Source organism: Marmota marmota, unplaced genomic scaffold (genome assembly GCF_001458135.2).
Source record: "Marmota marmota marmota unplaced genomic scaffold, marMar, whole genome shotgun sequence".
In the NCBI taxonomy this organism is placed as follows: Eukaryota; Metazoa; Chordata; class Mammalia; order Rodentia; family Sciuridae; genus Marmota; species Marmota marmota.
In genome coordinates, this window is record NW_026000185.1 from 19,193,057 (window position 1) to 19,214,898 (window position 21,842).

The 21,842-nt window shown below is 58.9% G+C and overlaps 1 protein-coding gene and 2 long non-coding RNA genes across 9 annotated transcripts in view; 2 read left to right on the forward strand and 1 right to left on the reverse strand.

The window, feature by feature from the left end:
• The window catches only part of Il4r (interleukin 4 receptor), a 22,998-nt gene extending 8,040 nt beyond the window's left edge, over positions 1-14,958 (forward strand). The window contains 9 exon segments of the mRNA XM_048789692.1: positions 896-1,034; positions 1,294-1,445; positions 3,354-3,505; positions 7,797-7,953; positions 8,987-9,086; positions 10,420-10,498; positions 11,956-12,005; positions 12,729-13,136; positions 13,139-14,958. Of these exon segments, the coding sequence (XP_048645649.1) occupies positions 896-1,034; positions 1,294-1,445; positions 3,354-3,505; positions 7,797-7,953; positions 8,987-9,086; positions 10,420-10,498; positions 11,956-12,005; positions 12,729-13,136; positions 13,139-14,162 (2,261 nt within the window). The 3' untranslated portion in view covers positions 14,163-14,958.
• Positions 14,959-15,662: 704 nt separating this feature from the next.
• LOC107146881 lies at positions 15,663-20,160 on the reverse strand. Of its 4 annotated transcripts, none has more exons than XR_007342695.1 (5): positions 20,092-20,160; positions 18,050-18,845; positions 16,466-16,506; positions 16,136-16,285; positions 15,663-15,799 (listed from the first exon to the last, which is right to left on the reverse strand). It is a non-coding gene; the product is annotated as an uncharacterized LOC107146881 (long non-coding RNA). The 4 variants fall into 4 exon arrangements; XR_007342694.1 differs by having other exon boundaries at positions 18,045-18,845; XR_007342693.1 differs by lacking the exon at positions 16,466-16,506.
• Positions 19,195-21,842, forward strand: part of LOC107146880 — a 16,449-nt gene continuing 13,801 nt past the window's right edge. For 2 of the 4 annotated variants that reach the window (XR_007342697.1, XR_007342698.1), the window contains exons 1-2: positions 19,204-19,551; positions 20,653-20,783. This is a non-coding gene — a long non-coding RNA (uncharacterized LOC107146880). Of the gene's footprint in view, positions 19,552-20,652; positions 20,784-21,842 lie in introns of all 4 variants that reach the window. The other 2 variants (XR_001504082.2, XR_001504081.2) reach the window with 2 other exon arrangements.

Below are 21,842 nucleotides of genomic sequence, written 5' to 3' on the forward strand. Positions count from 1 at the left end.
TGGTGTTGGGTGGGCGGGACTTGGGGTTGGGCGGGGCCGGAGTTGGGCCTGAGATGAGCTGGAGATGGTTCCTGGGCGCCCAAGCCTCTCACGGGGCCCTCCCCCTAACGTCGCAAGCCCTGACAAGAGCACATCGGTGTGGACCGGGAGGGGACAGTGCTGAGCCTGAAGCTCAAGGCTGGAGCCGGGTGGCCCAGAGCTCTGGGACAACTTAGCGGACCCCGTGCCCCCTGCCTGATGCGGCCCTCCAGCCTCTGCCCACCCTTCCCTTTCTCCTCTCCTGTGGCCGAACCTACTAGAAGCCAGAGGACAAGGGACCTGGGCAGAGACGACCATGGGGGTCAGGTAGCCTCCTGAGCACAGAGCAGGCAGAGGGGATGGGAATTGAAGGGGACAGGGAGGAGGCAGATGGATAGTGGCCCCTGGCTCGCACTCGTTTCTTTTTTCTTTCTTTTCTTTTTGTTTTGTTTTGGTGTCGGGGATTGAACCCTGGGTGCTGACCCACTGAGCTGCACCCCTAGCCCTTTTTCCTTTTTGCGTAGTGACCGGGTCTGGCCGAGTTGCTCAGGGCCTCACTAAGTTTGCTGAGGCTGGCCTTGAACTCGCTGCCTCCTGAGCTGCTGGGATCGCAGGCGTGCACCCCCGCGCCCAGTTTTTTTTTTCCTTTCATTCGACCAAGTTGTACCCGGTTGGGTTCCCACCGGGTACAAAGGCATGGGATTCCTTCTCCTCCACGGGCCCCACAGCTACCTGGAAGCCCCAGTGTCCTGGTCCTGGCCCGGCTCTGGGGACTTGACCCTCTGCTTTGCCCGCATTGGGCTGGTTCCCTCCTTCTGGGTGCGGGCCCCCCGGCTGTTGGGCTCCGAGCATCTCAGGCAATGCTGTGTCCCCACAGGGAGCATGAGGGTCCTGCGTGAGCCCACCTGCTTCTCGGATTACATCAGCGTCTCCACCTGCGAGTGGCAGCTGGACGGTCCCCTCAATTGCAGTGCGGAGCTCCATCTGTCCTACTGGCTGGATTTCGAATTCTCCGAGTAAGCCCTGGCGGGGCTGGGGCTGGGGCTGGGGACCAGGAGGTGCCCAGAGGGCTGGCCGTGGTGGGGGGCGGAGGGCTGGAGGCAGCACCGCAAGGCCACTCTGGTCCCCTGCTCCCACCGCACCCTGGCTGCTCGAGAGCCCCCGGACCCAGTCCTCGAGCCAGGGTGGGGGGAAGCTGGAGGAGCACCTGTTTCCTTGACGTCCTGGGGACATCTTCGGGTCCCAGCCAGCCTCACTCAGCACCTGCGTCTGCAGGAACCGCACGTGCATCCCCGAGAACAGCGCAGGCGCAACGTGCGTGTGCATCATGCCCATGGACGACCTGGTCAAAGTCGACACCTACCAGCTGGTCCTGTGGGCCGGGAGGCAGCAGGTGTGGCATGGCCTCTTCAAGCCCAGCGACCACGGTGAGGGGCCGGGAGGGGAAGGCGCGGGTGTCCTGCGCTGGCCGGCTCCAGGGCAGAAGGTGACCCAAGAGGTTCCTGTGTCCCTCCAACCCTGGTGGGGTTCCTGCCCCTTCCTGGACCTCGGTCCTCCCGTCTTGGAAATGGGGCTGGGCTCAGTGACAAGCCAGTCCCCTTGCATTTAAGGGCCCAGGAAGGCGTCTTGACACCAGGCCCAGCCACTGAGCACACGCCCGCTGCAGATCACAAAAGGAGCTGGGAACAGCGCTTCCCCTCTCTGTAGAGTGTTCGTGGAAAGCCGATCTTACCCCGTCCCCAGAGTCCCCGCAGCAATTCTCCCAGGAGTTTGTTCCTGTGTTGTTTAAAGAGGATTTTAAAGCAGGAATTTATTGCTGTGTGACCTGGGGCAAGTCACATTACCTCTCCGAGTCTCAGTTTCCAAAAAAGATTTATTATCCCCTTTTGCAGGTGAATAAACTGTAGTTCAGAGAAGGTGAGCGACCCTCCTTAAATCGCACAGCTTCTCAGCAGTAGAGAGAGTACTCAAGGCCAGGTCTCTCAAAAGACTTGATCTTTTCCATCAATGAGTCTTGTTTTTTTTGTTTTTTTTTTTAATTAATCAATTTAAAGGCTTTTGCTTTTGTTCTTTGGGTTTTTTAAATTATACCCTTTATTTTTTATGGGAACATTATAATTATGCATAATAGTGGCTTTCATTGTCCATCTGTGCTTCCTGAAGTCCTGCTCATGGGTGGTGGCCCCCAGGTTATTGGGATTGCCTCATGCAGGAACTCTAAAGTCAATCTTAGAACCTGGGGGTGAACATCTGATGGGGCTACACCACTCCTTGGTGTTTACCCTAAAGAATTAAAGCCATCGCACCTCAGTGAGGCACTCGACTCGTGTTGACAGCAGCACCGTTCCCAAAAGCCCAATGATGGAACAGCCCAGGTGTCCCTTAGTGGGTGAAGGGATAAAGACAACGTGGTCTACATCCACAGTGGGGTTTTATTCAGCCCTAAATAAAAATGAAACCACGGAATTTGTGGGGAAAATAGGTGGAATTTGAGAACCTTAACGAAATCAGCCAAACTAAAAAAAAATCAAGGATCGTGTGTGTTCTCAAGAGTGGAAAATGAAAAAGGAAGATGGGGGCTCTGGTGGCCATGGGAGGGAGATCAGCAGAGGGGAGGAGAGACGGGGAGAGGAGAGGGAATAGTGTTGGCCGAGGTAGATTGTCAGATTGCGTTCATGTAGGAATATATGGCAACCAAACTCACTACTAGGATAATGCACCAACAAAAATATGAAAAGAAAAAAATGCAAAATAAATATAATTATTTTAAGTATTTTAATAAATATATATATATTAAAAAAAAAAGAAAGAAAGAAAAGAAACTGGGGCTGAGGCTCTGTGGTAGAGCACTTACCTCGCATGCACGAGGCCCGGATTCCCCATCCTGGTCGCCAGAATCATGATGAGCATGTGCAGATTGGATTGTTGGTCTTTATGCATATCTACACCTACGACCTCATGGATGGGATCACCCAAGAGGAGGCCGTTTTCAAACAGACGACTCAGGATGAAGCCACCTACCCCAATAAATAATAGTACAGATGTGGCCACGCTGTGCAGGATCAAAGTGGCAGAGCCATCAGGGTCCCTTTGCTCCTAGGTTTTGCCCCGTCGGTGGAAAGGTAGTTAATAACCACTAAAGCGCCACGTGGAGTTTTAGCAGCGTGGTCGCTGCTATTCCGATGACCCTTCTCTGTATGGCTTCCTCTGTGTGGCACCTGCCGTCCAGCCGCAGAGATGCAGCCGCCGAAAGCTCTCATTGGCCAGCGGCCGGGCGGGGGCGGGGACTCGCATCCCCGGACACGCCCCTCATGCGGGTACCGCTTCTCCCGCAGTGAAACCCAGGGCGCCCGAGAACCTCACGGTTCACACCAGCGACCACGACACGAAGCTGCTGACGTGGAGCAATCCGTACCCTCCAGGGAGCACCCTGTACAAGGAGCTCACCTACCTGGTCAACATTTCGAATGAAAACGACCCTGCGGAGGTGAGTGAGCTCGCGATGGGGTTCTAGCGGCCTCTTGGGAACCCTAGGGGGTGTCAGAGACCCGGGCTCTGGAGCTGGGAGCTGGAGACGAGGCCTGGAACTGGACCCCAATCCCAGGACCTAGAGACCCAGCTCTGCCCTGTTCTTCCTGGTCCCTGACCCGCAAGGGACAGAAAGGGGGCCTTATCGCGGCTCTCTGCCCCTCAGCTGTCACAGAAGGGCCTCATCTGTGTCTCCCAGTAGCAGAGGGATGCAGGAGATTGCAGGTGGTCATCGCCACACTCTTCAATAGCCTGAGTCCCTGAGCGAGAGGGTCACTCCATGACCTGGGCTCATGTCACGCAGAGGAACAAGTCTCTCTGGAGCGGCTTTGGTCATCAGCTTCCCTTTTGTCAAAAGGAGGAGGCTGCAGGCTTAGACTCTGCCCCCAGAAGACCAGACAGCCAGATCAGTGTCCATGTGCTTCTCATCGTGAGTGAGCCTGGCCCCCAGCACAGCGCTGGAGAGCGGATCCTGTTAAAACCCACGCATTGAGCTGGGCTCTAGCTCGGTTGCTAGGGTGCTTGCCTCGAATGCACAAGGTTGTGGGTTCAATCCCCAGCTCCGCAAAACCAAAACAAAACGAAAAACATACCGAGGGCTGGGGATGAAGTTCAGTGGCAGAGCACTTGTGTGGCTGGTGCAGGACCTTGGGCTGGATCACACACCGTCTATAATTATAAGACAGCAGCCTTCGCCAGGTCTGTTGTGCGACATGCCGGGGTCCCAGGCTGGTGGCCTTAGCAGGCAGGGAGCAGGCACCAGCCATCCTAGGACCCCAGGTCAGCTCCTGTCACTGGCTCCTCCCTCTGGCCAAGTCAGGGGGTAGCTGGGGACTGATTCTGTGTCTTGGGTCTGGGCACTTGGCACTGGGCCAGGATGTGGGGGAGGAGCAGGAGGGGGCAGCTGGGCCACACAGCAGAGGCTCGGAGAGCAGGGGATGTGCCGATGCTCAGAAGGGACAGGTTGGGTTTGGTCAGTAAAGTGTCCTCCCATGTCTAGACCTGTGCAAGGTTCACTGAGAGTCCAGGGAATGGGCTAGGGGGGCTGCTGGACAGGGAGGGAAGTTTGACCTATGGAGGACAAAGAAATGCTACCAATTGGCTTATTTCTAGGGCCACCTTCAGGCACAGCTGGATCCAGGACCCTTCTTTATTCTGTGTTGACTTTGTCTTTAGGCAGGCTCTTCCATTGTGGAGTGTCCCAAGGTCTATAGCCAGAAGCCATATGGTGGGAAAAGTGCTTCTGGATTGCCCCCCTCCAGGAGTCCCAGGAAAATCTTAGGGATGATGTTCACTGGTCTGGCTTGCATCTTGTGTCAGGCTCTAAACCAATCACTGTACGTGAGAGGAGGGAGGTGCAGGCCGAGGGCTCTGATTGGCCAGGGCAGAGACAGAAAGATGAAGTCCAGCTTCTGCTGTTGGCGGGGGCAGACGCTATAGAGCCGCCCCATCCCCCATCCTCTTCCCAAGGACAGAGCCGCACCTAAAGACTTGGGTTGCTGGCTAGAGCTGGTCACGTGCTCCCCTCTAACCAACCACAGGCCATGGATTGGGGTCAACCCTGGAGCTGGGGACAGTTTACCTTCCTGGATCACTGGGTGCCTAAACCCAATGGCACAGATTCCCGGCAGGTGTCCAGCTGTGTCTGCCGCACTGCGGCTCCGGACAGGTGGGATGAAGACCGAGATGCTAGAACTCCGCCGTGGACTTTGCAGGATGGAGTTAGTCCGTCATCCCGGGGATCCAGCCAAGGCTGTGTACGGGGACGGAATGGGACCTGGGCACTGAGGGACGCGCAGGAGTGTCCTAGAGAGAGGGAAAGAAGCTTAGGTCGAGGGGCCTGCAGGAGAGATTTGGGGCCATGAAAACTCATGGCATCTGTGGGATGAGCCCCGGGGCTGCAGAGTCTGGGGTCAGGGGTTTGCAGTGAGCAAGCAGATTAGGCCACCCGTCTGTTTGCAGCTTTGAAAACAATGGTTCACGTACTCTGTGTCCCCAGCGGCAGGTGGCACATGTTATGCTGTGAACGCCCGTCGGTGGGCAGGTACGGCCTTACCCCCAGACATGAGGGAAACCAAGGTGGGGGGGGGTGAAGCACCTCGCCTGGGGTCCCCCCTGGACACGGCAGAGCAAGGACGTGACCCCCAGAGCCCCTGGTCTTTGTCCCGCCCCGGATGTTTCTGACCTTTTCATTCAAAGACAAACAAACCACAAGCAGTTCTTTGGAAGCCCTGGCATCTGTTTGGTGTCTTGGTAAAACACTTCTCAGTGCCCTGCTCCTCTCCAGGCTGTGGGACTCTTTTGGTGACATAACCTGGCGGTGGCTTCTTGCTTACTCCAAAAAGAGGGAGAAAGGAAAGAGCATCCTCCCCTGCCCCCTCCTCTCCCCCCCAGCCCTGCCCCCCAGCTCTGCCCCCCCAGCTCTGCCCCCCAGCCTCTCCAGCAGCCCTGAGCCCGGCTTGTTGTGAAATCCCCCCATGGCTCACCCTGCGTCCGGGGGTCTCCCCAAACTCACAAACAGAGACCAAGCCTCCAGGACCTGGGACCTGAGGGGGGAGAGGGCGCGTGGGTCTGGGTCCTGCAGGGAAGCGAGTTCTGGGCAGCCCCCTTCCTTTAGAACGGATCGTGAACACTCTTTAATTTTGCTCCCCACGTTTGAAGCTTTTTAGGGGGGCAGGGCTAAAAGTAATATTTACATAAAGTGAAAATTCACCTGGCACGAAAAAACTTGGAATGGAATACGGGTCTCGCCCACCCCAGCCTCTTGGCCGCTGTTGTCTGGCCGGGGAGGGGAGGGGACTGCAGGACGGGGCCAACAGGCGGAGAGTCTTTCTGGAAAGGAAAGGTGGAGGCGCGCACATTGGCTCTTGGGTTTCTTGGGTTCCATATGCTGCGGTACCGCGTCCCTATCAGGGTAGTGGGTCTCACGCATGAGCCCCCACATTTTCAATTCTGCAAATATTTTAATGGAATTGACACAGGTGCCTTAGACTAGGCTGGCGATCGCCGGGCGTGGTGGCGCACACCTGTAGTCCCAGTGACTCGGAGGCTGAGGCAGGAGGATTACAAGTTCAAGGCCAGCCTCAGCCACACAGCAAGACCCCATCCCCAAATGAAAAACAGAAAGGGCTGGAGATGTGGCTCCGTGGTAGAGCACCCCTGGATTCAATGCCCAGTAGCAAAAGCAAATAAATAAAAGGATCTAGAACTTATAGATCCTCCCTCTGTAATTTTTGTATGCATGTGCAATACATATGTCTGTTTTTTCAAATGCTCCAATTATTCACCTGTTATTTGGGGAAAGGGCTTCTCAAAAGGTCAGAACTCAAAAAAGATGATATTTGTTTCAAGTTTGTTTGGGGTTTTGGTTTTCTGGGTGGTGTGGGGGATTGAACCTGGGGCCTCAGGTGTGCTAGGCAAGTGCTGTGCCTCGGAGCCACACCCCCAGCCCCTGGGTTTAGGCTTTCCTACGTGCCCCACATCTGGGATGATGGTTAATGGGCTAATGGTTTGTGAGGTCCATTTTTGTGGGGCAGGAGGTGGGCACGGCTCAGCTGGGTTCTCTGCTTTCGGGCATTGGCTGTGGCTGTGGTTTCAGCCGAGGCTCGACTGGGGAAGGACAGCCCCCAAGCTCCTGTGACATCGGTGGCGTCCAGCTCCTTGAGGGCTGTGGGCCAGAGAGGCTTGGTGTTGTTCGGAGGAGCCCTGAGCCCCTGCCCTTGTGGCCTTTCCAAAGCCATCGAGCCGGAGAGAGTTCCTATAGCTGGACGTTACTGTCACATACGGGCAGCCACATCCTGTCCCCTTCTCCGGATTCATGTCACAGGTGCTGCGCAAGACAATGACTTCCTGGTCCCCAGGGGCATCTTGAGCCTGGCTGTCATGGTCCCTGGGCCCCCTCCCTTTGTTAGAAAAGAAAAGGTGCCTGGCTCACTCTGCAGGAGGTCTTGGTGGTCACTTCCCAGCAGGGCTAGTTTGGACAAGGCCCTTGACCATGGTTGGGGGTGCACAGACCCTCCCCGTGCGTCAGACACTGTGGCTTCCTGTGCTCCCGGCCCCATGCAGATGCTCGTCCCCATGAACCCACTGAATCCCAGCAGCTGGGCAGTAGGCACGTTTTCATTATCAACCCACCACCCCATGCCCAGGCCAGGGGCTCTTCCACCTAGCAGATGGGCTCAGGTCAGCAGGGAAGGACGGCGCCCCTCCCCGCCTTGGTGGCGCACTGACATCTCCCTTTCCTCTACCAGTTCATCATCTACAATGTGACCTACATGGAACCCACTCTCCGCCTCGCAGCCAGCACCCTGAAGTCCGGGGTCTCCTACAAGGTGCGGGTGAGAGCCTGGACCGAGAGCTACAACGGCACCTGGAGCGATTGGAGCCCCAGCGCTCAGTGGCACAACTGTGAGTATGGGGGTCCGGAGCAGCTGGAATCTCCACACCCCGCTTTTACTCTGTGGCCAGAAACTCCCCCTGGCTCTTCATATCCTGGGGTGCGTCTAACTGCATGCAACGAAATCGCCCACGGACAGTGTATCAGTCAGGATAGGTAGGTCCAGCTGCAGTAACAAATAAGCCCACGGTTTCCATAGCCAAACACCATAGACACACACTTGCTCCCATTACAGTCCAATGCAAAAGTTGCTGTTTTCTGAGCTCTGTAGGCAGAACTGGCTTCGCATCTGTCTCCAGTGACCAACCCAGGGTCAGCCACATAGCTGGGGCTTGGCTGTTGGGTTGTTTGGATTCTCCTATTGATCTGGGGAGGGAAAGGGAAATATAGAGCAAATATACAAAGTTCTGGACACTCTTTAATTATTTCAACAAATATTTACTGAGCTCCTGCTGTGTGGCCAGCCCCGGGCTAGATGCCGGGGGTAACATGGTAATGACAAAGCAGAGGGAAGTTCCTGCTCTTGAGGAGTGTTTTTGGAGGTGGAGACGAAAAGTAAACAAAGAAATAAGTTTAGAGTCAGATGACAAGAAGACATAAAACAGCAACTTTTGCACTGGACTGTAATGGGAGCAAGTATGTGTCTGTGGTGCTCGGCTATGGAAACCGTGGGCTTATTTGTTACTGCAGCTGGACCTACCTATCCTGACTGATACACTGTCAGGGGAGGGGACAGTGGTAGAGAGGGAGCCGGGAGAAGGTGAAGATGACATGAACGTGAGCTTTGAGCTCAGGCATCCCTGCTCCAGTTGGTGCACTCAGCTCTACTTCCAGAGAGGGGCAAGTTCAAGGTCACGAGGTGGCGCTGAGCTTTGGTGGAGCAGAGAGGGTGGGGATGCAAATGTGACCGTGGGCTCCGGGGGACAGTAGCTGGCAGTGAGACAGGAGGGGCTTTGGGCAGCCAGATCATAGAGGGCCTGGGAGGAGGGTCCCCAGGCTGGCCCCGGCACGACGCGGGCTCACCGCTGTGCTCCCCACTTGCAGATTACCAGCCGCCTCTGGTGCAGCGCCTGCCGATGGGCGTGGGCATCTCCTGCCTGGTCATCATGGCCATCTGCCTGTCCTGCTATTACAGCGTCACCAAGTGAGTGCCACGCTTCAGCCACGATGCCACCGGCCAGCCAGGGGGTGGGGATGGCCCTTCTGTTCGCCTGGCCCTTTCATGCAGCCGTCTCTGTCCACGGTACAGGGACCCTGAAGGAAATAGACGGAGGGGGACGGAGAGATGTTCCGCGTGCTCCTGGGATGGGGCACTTGAGCTGCACCTGACTGGGGAGAAGGAGGCGTCTCGGGCAGCGGGGGACGGGGGTGGCACCAGGGAGATGGAGCCGTCCCCTGCCCCCTTATTCCGCTGGGTGCCTGGGCTCTGGTCCAGCCACTGGGGCACGTGGCAGGAGCCAGGAGAGCGGAGACAGTTGTCCTGGTGGAGTCAGGGACTCAGGTCGGAATCCCAGCCTGGCACCCGGTGGCGGGTGACGGACACGCTGGGCTCCTCCTCTGCAGGGTGACAGTGAGTCTGAGGGCGTAGGCACCCACCTGGGAAGCCCACCCTCGCCTCGGAGGGGGCTGGGAGGAAAGCGGGGGAGCCTGTTTGCAGTGAGTTCTCTCCGTGGGTCACGGAGCCTCTGAGCCTCAGTCCTCCCTGCTCTGAAATGGAACTAGCAAGCCGTCCCCCCACGGGATTCCAGGTGGCTGAGAGGGGCCCACCCTTGGCTGGGCACATGGGTGGGCGGGACATCCAAGTCCCCTCCATGTCTTATCACTGATGCCTCCAAGTGGCCCAAGGCTGGCCTCTGCTGTCTGAGCCTCAGTGTCCCCAATGCCCATGTCCCTCCCAGTCCCCACTCGCCGTCCCCCTCCAGGCTCTGGGCAGTGCTTTGAAGGCACGGGGCATGTTTTCCACCTGAGCCTTTGCACCCTCCGTGCCCCCACCTAGAAAGCCAGTTGCCCAGACGTCACCAGGGCTCCTCCCAGACGTCCCAGGGCACCTGGCTAGGTGAGGGGTACGTAGTAGATGCTCAATAAACACACGCTGGCTCAAGACGTGGACCGTCCTTCCCCGTGACAGTGCACTGGGACTCCAGACAGAGGCAGGAAGAGGGGGAGACGCTGTCTCCTGGGCCCCCAGCTTCTCAGGCCACTTCACACCTCCCCCTGCAGCTTGCCCTCGCAGGAAGCCCACAACCGTCTCTCTGCAGCTTGAGTCTATCCTGATTCTCTGGGCCTCGTCTCCTTGTCTGGGGAAGGGGTGAGCAGCAGGATCTGTCCCACGGGGTCACCGGGAGGATCCCGCGGAGCAACACCTGTCGGCACGGTCCCCGAGGCGTCCTCAGGATCGGAGGACGGGCCAGTTGTCGTGAGCGGAGCGTTAACCGGCCCGTGATCAGAGACCAACAGCTCTTCCTCTTGTCTCTCAGGATCAAGAAAGAGTGGTGGGACCAGATCCCCAACCCGGCCCGCAGCCCCCTCATGGCCATCGTCATCCAGGACTCCCAGGTAGCCGAGCGTGGGGGGCTTCGGAGCTGGGTGGCTGGGAACATGGCTCCACTCGCCTGCGAGGCCAAGGATATGCCCTGGCTTTGGGGAAGGCAAGGGGACAGGTCAGCAGCCGCTGCAGGGCAGGGTGATGGAGGACTTAATGCAGTCCAGAGACTTCCTGTCCCCTCCCCTTGGCTCCCGGGGCTACTGTTCCAGTTTGGGGTGGCCCTTCTGGGGTTGGTCTCTTAGCCTGGGTCATTTCTATATCACTGCCCAGGCCAGGGCCGGTACAAAACAGGAGAGGGCAGAGCTGGACACAGTGGTGCACACCTGTAACCCAGCAGCTCAGGAGGCTGAGGCAGGAGGATCGCAAGTTTGAGGCCAGCCTCAGCAACTTAGTCCTAAGCAACTTAGTGAAACCCTGTCTTGAATTTAAAAAAATAAAAAGGACTGGGGGTGTGGCTCAGTGGTTAAGCACCCCTCTCAGAGGTGGGGAACGGAAGGTGGCAGACTTTCTGTGCCTTCCTCTTAAGACCAGGAAGCCGCCCAAAGCCTCAGCACATCTCAGTTCTCCTTGGCCCGAAGCCCTGCCCTTTCCTCACTCGGTCCCCAGGAAGCAGTGGAGAGCCTGAGCCCCGCAGGGCAGGGCAGGGGCAGCTCCCCATCATGGATTTGGCTGAGTGGTATCAGGTTCCCTAGGATGGAGGGGGGACGAGGCCTCTCTAGATTCTTCAGAGACCCTACTGGACTTGAGTCCACTGGCGCTGGCTTGGGTCCTGGTCCTGCCACTCAGCTGCAGCATAGGAGGAGCAGGTTGCTGAACTTGAGCCTCAGGTTCCCTCGAGGGCTGTGACGTGTTCACCTCTTTGGCTGGTGGGGGATCCACTGAGAAGCCCACACGAGGTGCCCGTTACAAATACCGTTGGTGTATCAGTCAGCTGTTGCTGCATAACAAATGACCCCCAGACCCAGAGGTTGCAATGGCCACCATTTACATACTCCTGCCTCCGCAGGTTGGCGGTTGGGGCTGGGCTGGGCCTCCTTCGGGGATCCAGTGGCTGGTGACCATCACTCGCAGAGTGGGAGTAACTATGCCATGGGCCACTCACCCTCCAGCACAGTGGCCCAGCTTTCAAGGGTGGGAGGTCACAGGGCGTCCTGGGGCCTCTGCCCAGAGCTGGCCTAGCATCGTCCTCTGCCTCCAGTCACTGAAGCTCATCCCAGGGCAGGCTGGACCCACGGCTGTGGCAGTGGCAGAGCTCCGCGGCCACTTCTGTCACCCGCCAGAGTCACCGTTATTATTAGGACAATCTCAGTGGTTCCCAGGAGACCGAGGCTGAGAATGCAGGTGACTCTGACCACCCATGCTTGCCCCCCGCCCGGTCCGACGTCCAGACCTCTGCACCGCAGACCCCCTGGACACAGCCGTCACCAGGCGGGCGGGGAGCGCTATTGATGGTCTGTCTCTGTTTCAGGTGTCGCTGTGGGAGAGGCGGCCCCCGGCCCAGGAACCAACCAAGTGCCCGTATGTACCTGCCCTTGGGTCACGGCCTGTGCGGATTGGCAGGGTTAGATTCGGGACAGTGACCCCACCTTGAGGACAGAGTCCCATGCCCCTCCTCACCTTGGCTTTCTCTTCCTGGTGTGGACAGGGGGCCGAGCAGGGGTGTTTGGGGGAGTGGGCTGCTTGCCAGCTAGGACCCCCAAGTCTCACAGGCAGGACGGGCACATGCTGGACGCCCCTGGGAGTGCCCAGTCTGGCCTGAGCAAGGAGGCGGTCAGCAGCTCGGGAGGCTGCCATCATTGTTAAAAACCCACTGATTGTTCACTTCTTTTCAAATCGCCACTCTCTGGAGCCTTCAGATAGGACACACCTCCCTGTCCTTGTTAGCTGTCCCCGCAGGGCCTCGTGGGAGCTCCTGGACCCTGCTCCAGCCCGTGGACCCCACGAGCGTTCTCACTGTGGTGGCTTAGGCTGTGGTCTGCCTTCTAAATGTCACCGTCCCCCTTAGGAACTTTGCCTGAGTCAATAGACCAAGTGTGTATCAGGTGCTGGGCTCTAACTGGGCCCCAGGGATCCCGCAGTAAGACAGGCCCTGCCCTCAGGGGTTCCCAGTCTAGCCGTGGAGCCTGACTGCTAAGCCGGGAGGCACACCGGGGTCAGTCAGGGATGATTTCCGCTGGGCTTTGAAGGATGAATAGGAGTTGGCCAAGGGCAACTGACCCTGACCCAGCTGCTCCCTTGCAGACACTGGAAGACGTGCCTGGCCAAGCTGCTGCCCTGTTTGCTGGAGCATGACGTGAAGAGGGACGAGGAGCCCAAGGCTGCAGCGGGCGGGCCTCTCCCAGGCCCTGAGAAACCCACGTGGCGCCCCGTGGTCCTCTGGCCGGAGAACATCAGCGTGGCCCCGTGCGTGGAGCTGCTGGAGGCCCCGGTGGAGCGTGGGGAGGAGGCGGAGGAGGAGGAGAAGGCCAGCGTCTGCCCGTCACCCGAGCACAGCGGGGGCTTCCAGGGGGGCTGCGAGGGCATCATGGTCAGGCTGACAGAGAGCCTGTTTCTGGACCTTCTGGGAGCACAGGATGGCGGCTGTCACCAGCGGGGCTCGGGGGACTTGTGCTGCCTCCCACCTCCAGGAGGGGACAGTGCCCTCCCCAGTGTGNCCCGGCCAGCCCGGGCTGCTCCGAGGGGACCCTGGTCATCGCAGACAACCCTGCCTACCGCAGCCTGCAGAGCCAGGCCCTGGGCCCCGCGGCGCTGGACCCAGACGCACAGCTGGCTGGGTGCCCTGCCTCCCAGGGGCCCCGTGTCCCCCGGCCCCCAGAGCCCCCCACCGAGCTCCAGCCCAAGCCGGAAACCTGGGAGCAGATCCTTCGCCAGAGCGTCCTGCAGCACCGGGCGGCCGCGGTGCCCACCTCGGCCCCCAGCAGCGGCTACCGGGAGTTCGCGCAGGCGGTGGGGCAGGGCGGCGCCCAGGACAGCGGGGCGGCGGGCTCCGGCCCCTCTGGAGAAGCCGGGTACAGGGCCTTCTCCAGCCTGCTCACTCCCAGTGCCCCCTGCACGGGGACAGCAGGACTTGGGGCTGGCAGCGGGAACGGGGGCTACAAGCCCTTCCAGAACCTCGTTCCCGGCTTCCCCGGGGACCTGGCTCCGCTAACCGTGCCCCTGTTCACCTTTGGACTGGACATGGAGCCACCGCACGGCCCCCAAAACTCACTCCTCCCAAGCCCCCTCTTCGGGCAGCTGGGCCTCGAGCCGGAGGTCAAGGGAGAGGACGGGCAGAAGCCCCTGCTACCCCCAGAGCAGGCCCCAGACCCCCTCAGGGATGACCTGGGCAGTGGCATTGTCTACTCAGCCCTCACCTGCCACCTGTGTGGCCACCTGAAGCAGCACCAAGGCCAGGAGGGGGGTGGCCAGGCCCACGTGGTGGCCGGCCCCTGCTGTGGCTGCCATTGTGGAGACAGGTCGTCACCCCCAGGGAGCCCCATGGGGGCCTTGGACCCCAGGCCAGGTGGGATCCCTCTGGAGGCCCACCTCGCTCCAGCACCCCAGGGACCCTTGGGTGCCTTAGAGGAGAGCAAGTCCTCACTGTCCTTCCAGTCCCCATGCCCGGCCCCCTGCAGTGCTCCAAGCTCAAGTGAGACCTCCAGAGTGGCCCTGGTCTCCACGGGCCCCTCCTCCTGAGGCTTTCCTGGGTCTCTGCCCTCTGGATGTAGTCTGTGGGTTGGATCTGGGCTGACCCCTGCCTGGGAAATGCTGCCCGGGGGCAGCCCAGCGGGCAGATTACCAGAGCTTCCTACCAGAGATCTGTGGAAGGAAGCCGTGAACTTGGCCTAACTGAGGCTGTAGAGACGGACCCTTCCTTCCCCTGGCACCGTCTGGACTCAGCTCATGCACTGAGTGGAAGGCCCGGGGCAGCTGTCCCAGGGCAGCGCTTACAGGGACTGAGAGTTCCCAGGAGCTGGCTGCCTGTCCGAGCTTCCCCAGCAGCCTGGCCCGCCCTGGCCTACCCAGGGCACTCTGTCCCCCACCCTGTGCTGCCCCAGCTCCCTGAACTGGAAGCCAAGGCCAGAATCCGGCAAACCAAGGAGGGAAAGCTTGGGAGGCCTTGGCAACGGTGGGAAAGGAGCTGCAGGGCGCGGGGTGGGGGCCCCTCAACACAGCTGCTCTGGGTCCATAATCCGAGGTGCAGCAGCTCAGCTGCACCAGACAAGGCCAGAAACACGGTCATCACCAGTAGTGACAGTCGCCGCCAGTTGCTGTGCCGGCTGCAAGCCTGGGGCAAGGGGGTCCCAGGTACACAAGCCGGGCGCCCTGCAGCTGGACCGCCCTGCAGCTAGTCTCCACGGCCGCCGGGCCGCCGGCACCGGGGCTGGGCAGTGTGCATGCCTTCAAGGTCGCCTTACCACCTGGTCTCTGCTGGGGACAGTGGAACAGGACAGGGCGGGAGTTTTGTATAAATAAAGGTCCTTTATCTCTGTTTTTTGTTTATTGAATAAACAGACTGTGGCACCGCGGTGGGGACTTTGGCTCTGAGCACACGGGCCCTCCCCGGGCGGAGCGGGGCTCGGGGCTAAGTGCCCGGTGGCCTTTGTTTGGGTTCCCCGGGGCGGGACCCGAGAGCAGTCAGCGGACTTAACAAGTGATCCCGGAAACCCAGTTACGGGGGTGTTGGGGAGGGCCAGAGGCGACGCGGGACGTGACCCAGTGGACGCCCAGCCTGGGCCACGAGCGCCTCATGGCGCATGCCCAGCGCACTGTCCGTCATCGGTGGAGGGAGGGCCGTCTGTCATCCAAGGGAGGGAAGGCCGACCCTCATTGGTGGAGGCAGGGCCTCCGTCATTGGTGGAGGCAGGGCCGTCTGTCAATGGTGGAGGGCGGGCTAGCAGAGGACTGTCTCCAGGCGCCAGTTCTCCAGCAATACCAGCTGCTCTGGAGGCGGGAGGGAACTTCAGACAGCGCTGGCCATGTTTGAGGCGCTCATGGCAGATGGCAACCCTGGTTGCTACACCTTTTTTTTTTTAATATTTATTTTTTCGTTGCAGCTGGACACAATACTTTTATTTTATTTATTTTTATTTGGTGCTGAGGATCGAACCCAGGTCCTCGAACGTGCTAGGCGAGCGCTCCACCGCTGAGCCGCAACCCCAGCCCCTGTGCTACACTTTGCGAAGACCACAGAAAGGGTTCGTGGTGGGCCTGCGGCTGGATCTTCATCATCCTGTAGGTGATCAACATTCCAAGCAGATGGAGCGATGGGGTGGGTCCCAGGGAGGCGGGCAGGGGATCTTGAGCTCCTATGTTGCAAACACCAGCAGGAGCTGCAAAGAAAGCAAATAGAGCTCGGATACAGGGTGCTGATGGTGCTTAGGGAGGCTGTCAAGGAGGTGACATTTGACCTGAGCCCGCAGTGACCAGAAGAAGCCAGGATGAACTGGAGGGAGAACATGCTGGAGGAGGGTCAAGCACGTGCAAAGTCACTGAGGCACGAGAAGTGTGGAGAAGTGAGCCAGGGACCATGGCCAGGGCATGATGGGGCCAGAGTGAGGAGTTTGTATTTTAGCATAAACACATGTGAGCCCTACGCACTAAGAAACCCGGTGCAATAGAAAGCAGCCTCCTGTCAATTCCCCCAATCCCACACGAACTTAAGGTACCCCAGAATCTGGAGCCAAGGAGAAGAAGAGGAACTACTGAAAGTGTTTCCCCAATAAGGCTCCCTTCCACCTTGCAGAAGCAGAGAACGAACGTTCCTCCTGACAGCACTAACTGGGATGGTCGAAATCCTCCTCATTAATATTTTTGCCCTAGGACAAAAAGATCCCCATCAGAATGAGCCGACTCACATCAGGGGACCCGCTGCCAGGCCTCCCAGAATTTCCTTGATCAAGGAAGGATCTTTTAAAAATGTCCTTAAAACCTGGCCCCTGATCTCCCATTAAGTCAAGGAAGCCCCAGGGCCGTGGGCGTGAAGCCTGGCTACTCACTCCTCTGTCCCTTAATCCCGCCTGGGCCTCAGTTTTCTCATCTGTAAAGTAGAAAAGGTGATAGAATCTGTGGGTCCCCCCACCCAGCCTGGCCACACAGGTGGCGATACAAGAAGGTGCAGATGGCTTGGAAACCAAAGCTTCTCGGTCCCCTGGGCCTCCTCCGGGCCTCCATGCAGGGTCTCCTGATGACCCCAGGCTCCCCAGCCTGCGCCTCCCTGGCCTGCGCCTCCCCAGCCTGCACCTCCCTGGCCCTCACGGCTCCCTGGCTCATGCCCACCCCTTGGCGGTGCTCCCTGGTGACTGGGACCTAGGGACAGCTCCTCCTTGAGGGATGACTGTTGAAGCTAACAAAAGCCGAGATCCCCAGCCAGGGCCAAATGTTAGTTCAAGTCTGCAGGAAGGGAGGCTGGGGAGAGGGAGGAGCGGGGACTCTGGCTCCTCTTAGGGTCATCTTAGGGAGGGGTTTTAGAGTCCCATGAACCCCACAGAGCTGTGGCTAGAGGGGAATGACCCCAGTCCACTTCCTGTTCCCAAGGACAGGACACCATACACTTGGTGAGTTATAAACAAAAGAGGCCCGAGGCTGAGGTGCCACCCCTGGTGACAGCCTCCTTGCTGGCAGAGTCCGCAGGTGGTTCAGGACCTCGCCAGTGTCCCCTGGTCTCTACCAGGTAACATCCTGGGGCTCCACCCTGCTGGCCTCATCCAGTCCTGACCTCCACCGGGAGGCCCCCCTGTCCCTCCGTCCCCAGAGCTGGGTTCCATTTCTGCCTCTCCGTGCTCCCCCTGGGGACCCCACGCAGCCCAGCTCTGGGGGTCCCGCTGTGTTTAAATCGCAGCAGAAAGATCTCCCGGCTTGTTCTGAGGTGGCCTCTCGCCCGGACGGGCAGCCAGTACGACCGAGGACCTTATGATCTCACTCCATGGCCATCCGTCAGCGATTACCTTTGCTCTAAATTGTTTACTAACATTTAAACTTGATTCCTACGACATTTATTCCTTCACCTTGGCCTAGAAGGCAAGAGAGAAAGATCTAGAAGGGAGGAAAACCAGGGGGAACAGACTGCACCCACGTGGCACCCCAAGGGCCACGGGGAGGGGGTGGCAGGTAGGAGCCCCTCTCCTGGCAGTCAGCAGGGTGGGGACTGGGCAGGGTGCTGGTGGCACCATCAGAGCCGGCTGGGGATGGCCTGGTCCCCTCTGGAAGGGCCCAGATGGCTCTGGGGGGCCTCTAGCTGCCCCCTTGGGGGGTCCCTCCCAATACCACACCCCACTCCTGCTTTGACAAAGATGGGGTCCCAGGGGGTCCTGAGTGCATCTGCTTGGATTTCTCTTCAATGCCCGTTTCGGATCACTGGTAGCAGGTGCCAGCCTTCTCCAAGTGAGAAGCCACCGGAAACCCCGTGCCCCGGGCACCTGGCACCCGTGGGCGGCTGGGTTTGGAGAAGTCCCTCCCTGACATCCTGTTCACAACCCTCTGGCATTATTTTCCCACGGAGGTTATTAATTAAAAACCAAAAAAAGAGAGAAAAAACCCCAGCGCGTTCTCGAGCCCCCGCTGCAGGGGCGGCCTGACCTCACCCGGTGCCGTCAGGGCCCCATGTTCCCGCGTGGGACTTGCCCGTGATGTAAGGGGCAAGTCACACAGTCACCAGCTTTTCTCTCCCGTGCGGCCTGTAGGGGCGGGGCCGCGCCCTCTGCCTCGTTGGACCCTCGGCCGCCTCCAGTTCGGTGCTGTGTGACCAGGCGCAAAGTACTTAACCTCTCTGGGCTTCAGTTTCCTCCTAGATAGGAGAGGAGGGAGGCCCGCGGCGGTGGCGTGGGAAGCACACGACAGATTGCGACACCAGGTGATCTTGATTAGCCCCAGTGTTCCCAGCAGGTCACTCAGCCCTTGGCTCAGATCTCACCGGCTTCCACTGATGGCCACAGAAAAGCCTCCGGAAAAGCGCCCCAAAGCTCGGCTGCTTGACTCCTGCTGCCCCCTGGCGGCCCACAGTGGCCCCAACGCCCGTCTTCATCTCAGCTGCTCCAGGTCCCGCGGGGGGGCGGGGAACCCGGCCGCAGAGACCCCACCCACCTAACCCCACCTTCCTCCTCCCTTCATTCTCCCACAACCCCGCCAGCCCCCCAAAGGAGAGCCTGAGGAATACTAGGCATCAGGGAGCGCCAAGGGCCAGCTGTGTGGCACCGGGCCAGTAGGCGACCTCTCTGTGCTTGCTTCATCTGTAAAGTGGGGAAAATAATAGTATCTCCATGGAGGCGTTGTGGGGGGAGTGGAGTACGTTCCTGCAGGCGAGGCCCTCAGGAGCATGCCTGCCCACGCCAGTGCCTTAACTGGGCGGCTGCCCTTGTTCTGGATGGAATACCGAAGGCTCTGTGGACGGGGGAGGGGAGGGTATAAATCATGGTCAGAGAAATAGTGACGTTCTCAATTTAATGTCACCTTCCAATAAAAAGGACAGAACAAGCTGGACACGGTGGCCCACGCCTGTCATCCCAGCGGCTCAGGAGGCTGAGGCAGGAGGATCGCAAGTTCAAAGCCAGCCTCAGCAAAAGCGAGGTCCTCAGCAACTCAGGGAGACCCTGTCTCTAAATAAAATACAAAATAGGGCTGGGGATGGGGCTCAGGGGTTGAGTGCTCCTGAGTTCAATCCCTGGTACCAAAAACTAAAAAAGAAAAAGATGATGATAATAATGATTTTTTTAAAAAGACAGAACCACAGAAATCCAAGAGGGAAAAAAATCGCCCCGCCCACACGATTCGGTATATTGCGCATGCGCAGTTCCAGTTGGCTAGGGCTGGGCTTGTGTTTCTTCTTTTCTTTTCTTTGGACCCAGGATCACTCAACTGAGCCACGTCCCCAGCCCTTTTTATCTTTTATTTAGAGACAGGGCCTCCCTAAGTTTCCAAGGTTGGCCTCAAACTTGTGATCTTCCTGCCTCGGCCTCTCAAGCACTGGGATTGCAGATGTGCCTGACCCCACCTGGTGCCCCAGAGACACCGTCGTCCACGGATGCGCAAGCCCCTTGTATGGAATGGCATGGGGGTCCCGGTGACCTGCCCACACCCTCCGTCCCCGGTAAGTCCTCTCCAGATCACAAGAGATACCCTGTGAGCGCTCTCACTGTGCATGGAGGTCCCTGTCACTCTGCAGTGACGAGGACAGTCTGCACATGTTCTAAACAGACGCAATTTTAAAAAAAAAATAGTTTTCAGTCAGCAGTTGGTTGGGTTCAAGGGCACGGAGCCCACGGGTGCAGAGGCGAGGACACCTAGACCTGCACCCTCCTGCCACCACGCTGCCACGCTGTCCCCTCCCTCATGCCCACCCTCGCCAGCCTCAGAGGACCTGGCCCAGACCGTGCTTCTGTCCCCCCTGGGGACCCGAGGCTGAGCGTCCACCGGTCTGTCCGAGGAGGACACGAAGCAAGGACGCAGGGATTGGCAGAGACAGAGAAGGACACTGGCCTGACCAGCTCCCTCAGGACCTCCAACCACAGGGTGACCTCAGTGTCAGCCACAGGCGACGTTCTGATCCTGGCCAGAGTCCAGCTCCTGTCCCCGGCCAGCGAGGGGCCTCTGACCCCAACAAGACTGGTTTCTGACCCAAGCTATTGACCTGTTCAGGATCCCAGCCACAGGCTGCCCTCGAGCCTGGCCGCAGGCTGACCTTCCACCCCAGCCGCGGTCAGCTTCTGGTTCTGCCGCCCTGGCCCCTCATCCTTTATAACTGTCTCACAAGACCCCACCCAGGAACTGGCATTTGCCGAATTCCTGCTGCCAATTCAGCTTGAATTAATTGGTCAACAAAGCTGAACTGTCTGTCCTTCCTCTCTACCCTGGGACCACAGGGCAGGCTCCCAGTTCTCCTTTCCAACCTGAGAGCAGCGTGAGAAGGCCCCTTTACCACTTTTCTTCTGCTTTGTATGCGATGTCTGGTGCTCTGGCAGCCATCATGTGATCATGAGAGGACATGCTTGGAGAGGAAAGATAGTGTTCTGAATACGGCAGGGTCTGTGTCCTTGGAGACATCATTGAATGATCAAAGCAACCCTTGGATTCTTAAATAAGCCATAGCATGCTTTAAAAAAAAATAAACCCATGGAGTTCCTTTGGCAGCTTTAACAATTGTAGTAATTAGAATAATAGACACACAAAGACGTCCTGTCTGAATCCCCAGAGGCTGGGAACAGGCTGTGTTATGTGGCAAGAAGGAATGAAGGTTGCAGATGGAATCAGAGCTCCTCACGGCCTGGCCTGGAGACGGGCACGTCATCCTGGACCATCCAGTCGGACCGACTGTAATCACAGGTCCTTGTGGGTGAGAGGGGCGCAGGGGAATCAGAGCCAAGAGAAGCTTGGCGGTACCATGCTGCTGGCCCTGAAGACAGGGGCAGTGGCCGCGAGCCAAGGAACGCAGGCGCCTCCTAGACACACAAGGTCACAGGTGGGACTCTCCCCAGAGTCCCCCGAAGGATGGCAACCCTGGGGACGACACTGAGCTTCTGACCTGCAGAAGTGTCACATGATAAATCTGTGGGAGTGGTCCGACCTTGGCTTCTGGACAGGGCCAGCTGTGGGGAGGCCAGCTCCGCGCCCCTGTCACCCCGCAGTCCCACGCTCAGGGGGACCACCCTGGAATGCGGCATTCTGAAGCCCCCACCTTGAAATTCTTACTAGTTCTGTCTTCAAGTCGCAGCCGCACACCGAGGGCTTGCAGCTGCATCTGACGGCTGTCACCTCCTGCCACTGCTGCTCCTGGGCAGGGTCCTGGCCACCTGCCGCACGCCCCCAGCCCTCCACCCCCCTCCACCTCCCATGGCCGCTGCTGCCCTCTGCCCTCTGCGGGGACCTGGGGGCCATGGAGGGCAGGGCCGTGGCTCACCTCATGACACCTTGGGCTGGGGGTGGTGACAGCGTCCCTGTCCTGGTGTGTCTGCCCAGACAGGACAAGCCTTCCTTTTGTTGGTCCTGGGGATTGAGCGGGGGCCCGCTTGCCCACTGAGCCACATCCCAGCCCTTTTTATGTCTCATTTTGAAAGGGGGTCTGCTCAGTGCTTGGGGTCTCACTAAGTTGCTGAGACTGGCCTCCAACTCTCCATCCTCCTGCCTCAGCCTCCAGAGCGGGGATGACAGTTGCAAGACCAGCATCACGCCTGCCCCAGGAGCCCAGAGTCCCCATCCTGAATTCTTAACCCTTTCTCTACCTGCACTGCCAAGGCCGAGCCTCCTCCCCACCCTGCTCCTGGGCTCTCCCGGCCTCCTCCGCGGGCTTCTGCCCTCACCATTGCACAAGTCCCAGTGCAGGCCAGGCCCCCTCCGCCTGCCGCCTGCCTCGTAGCCCTCCCCCTCCCCTCCCTCCTCTCCTCT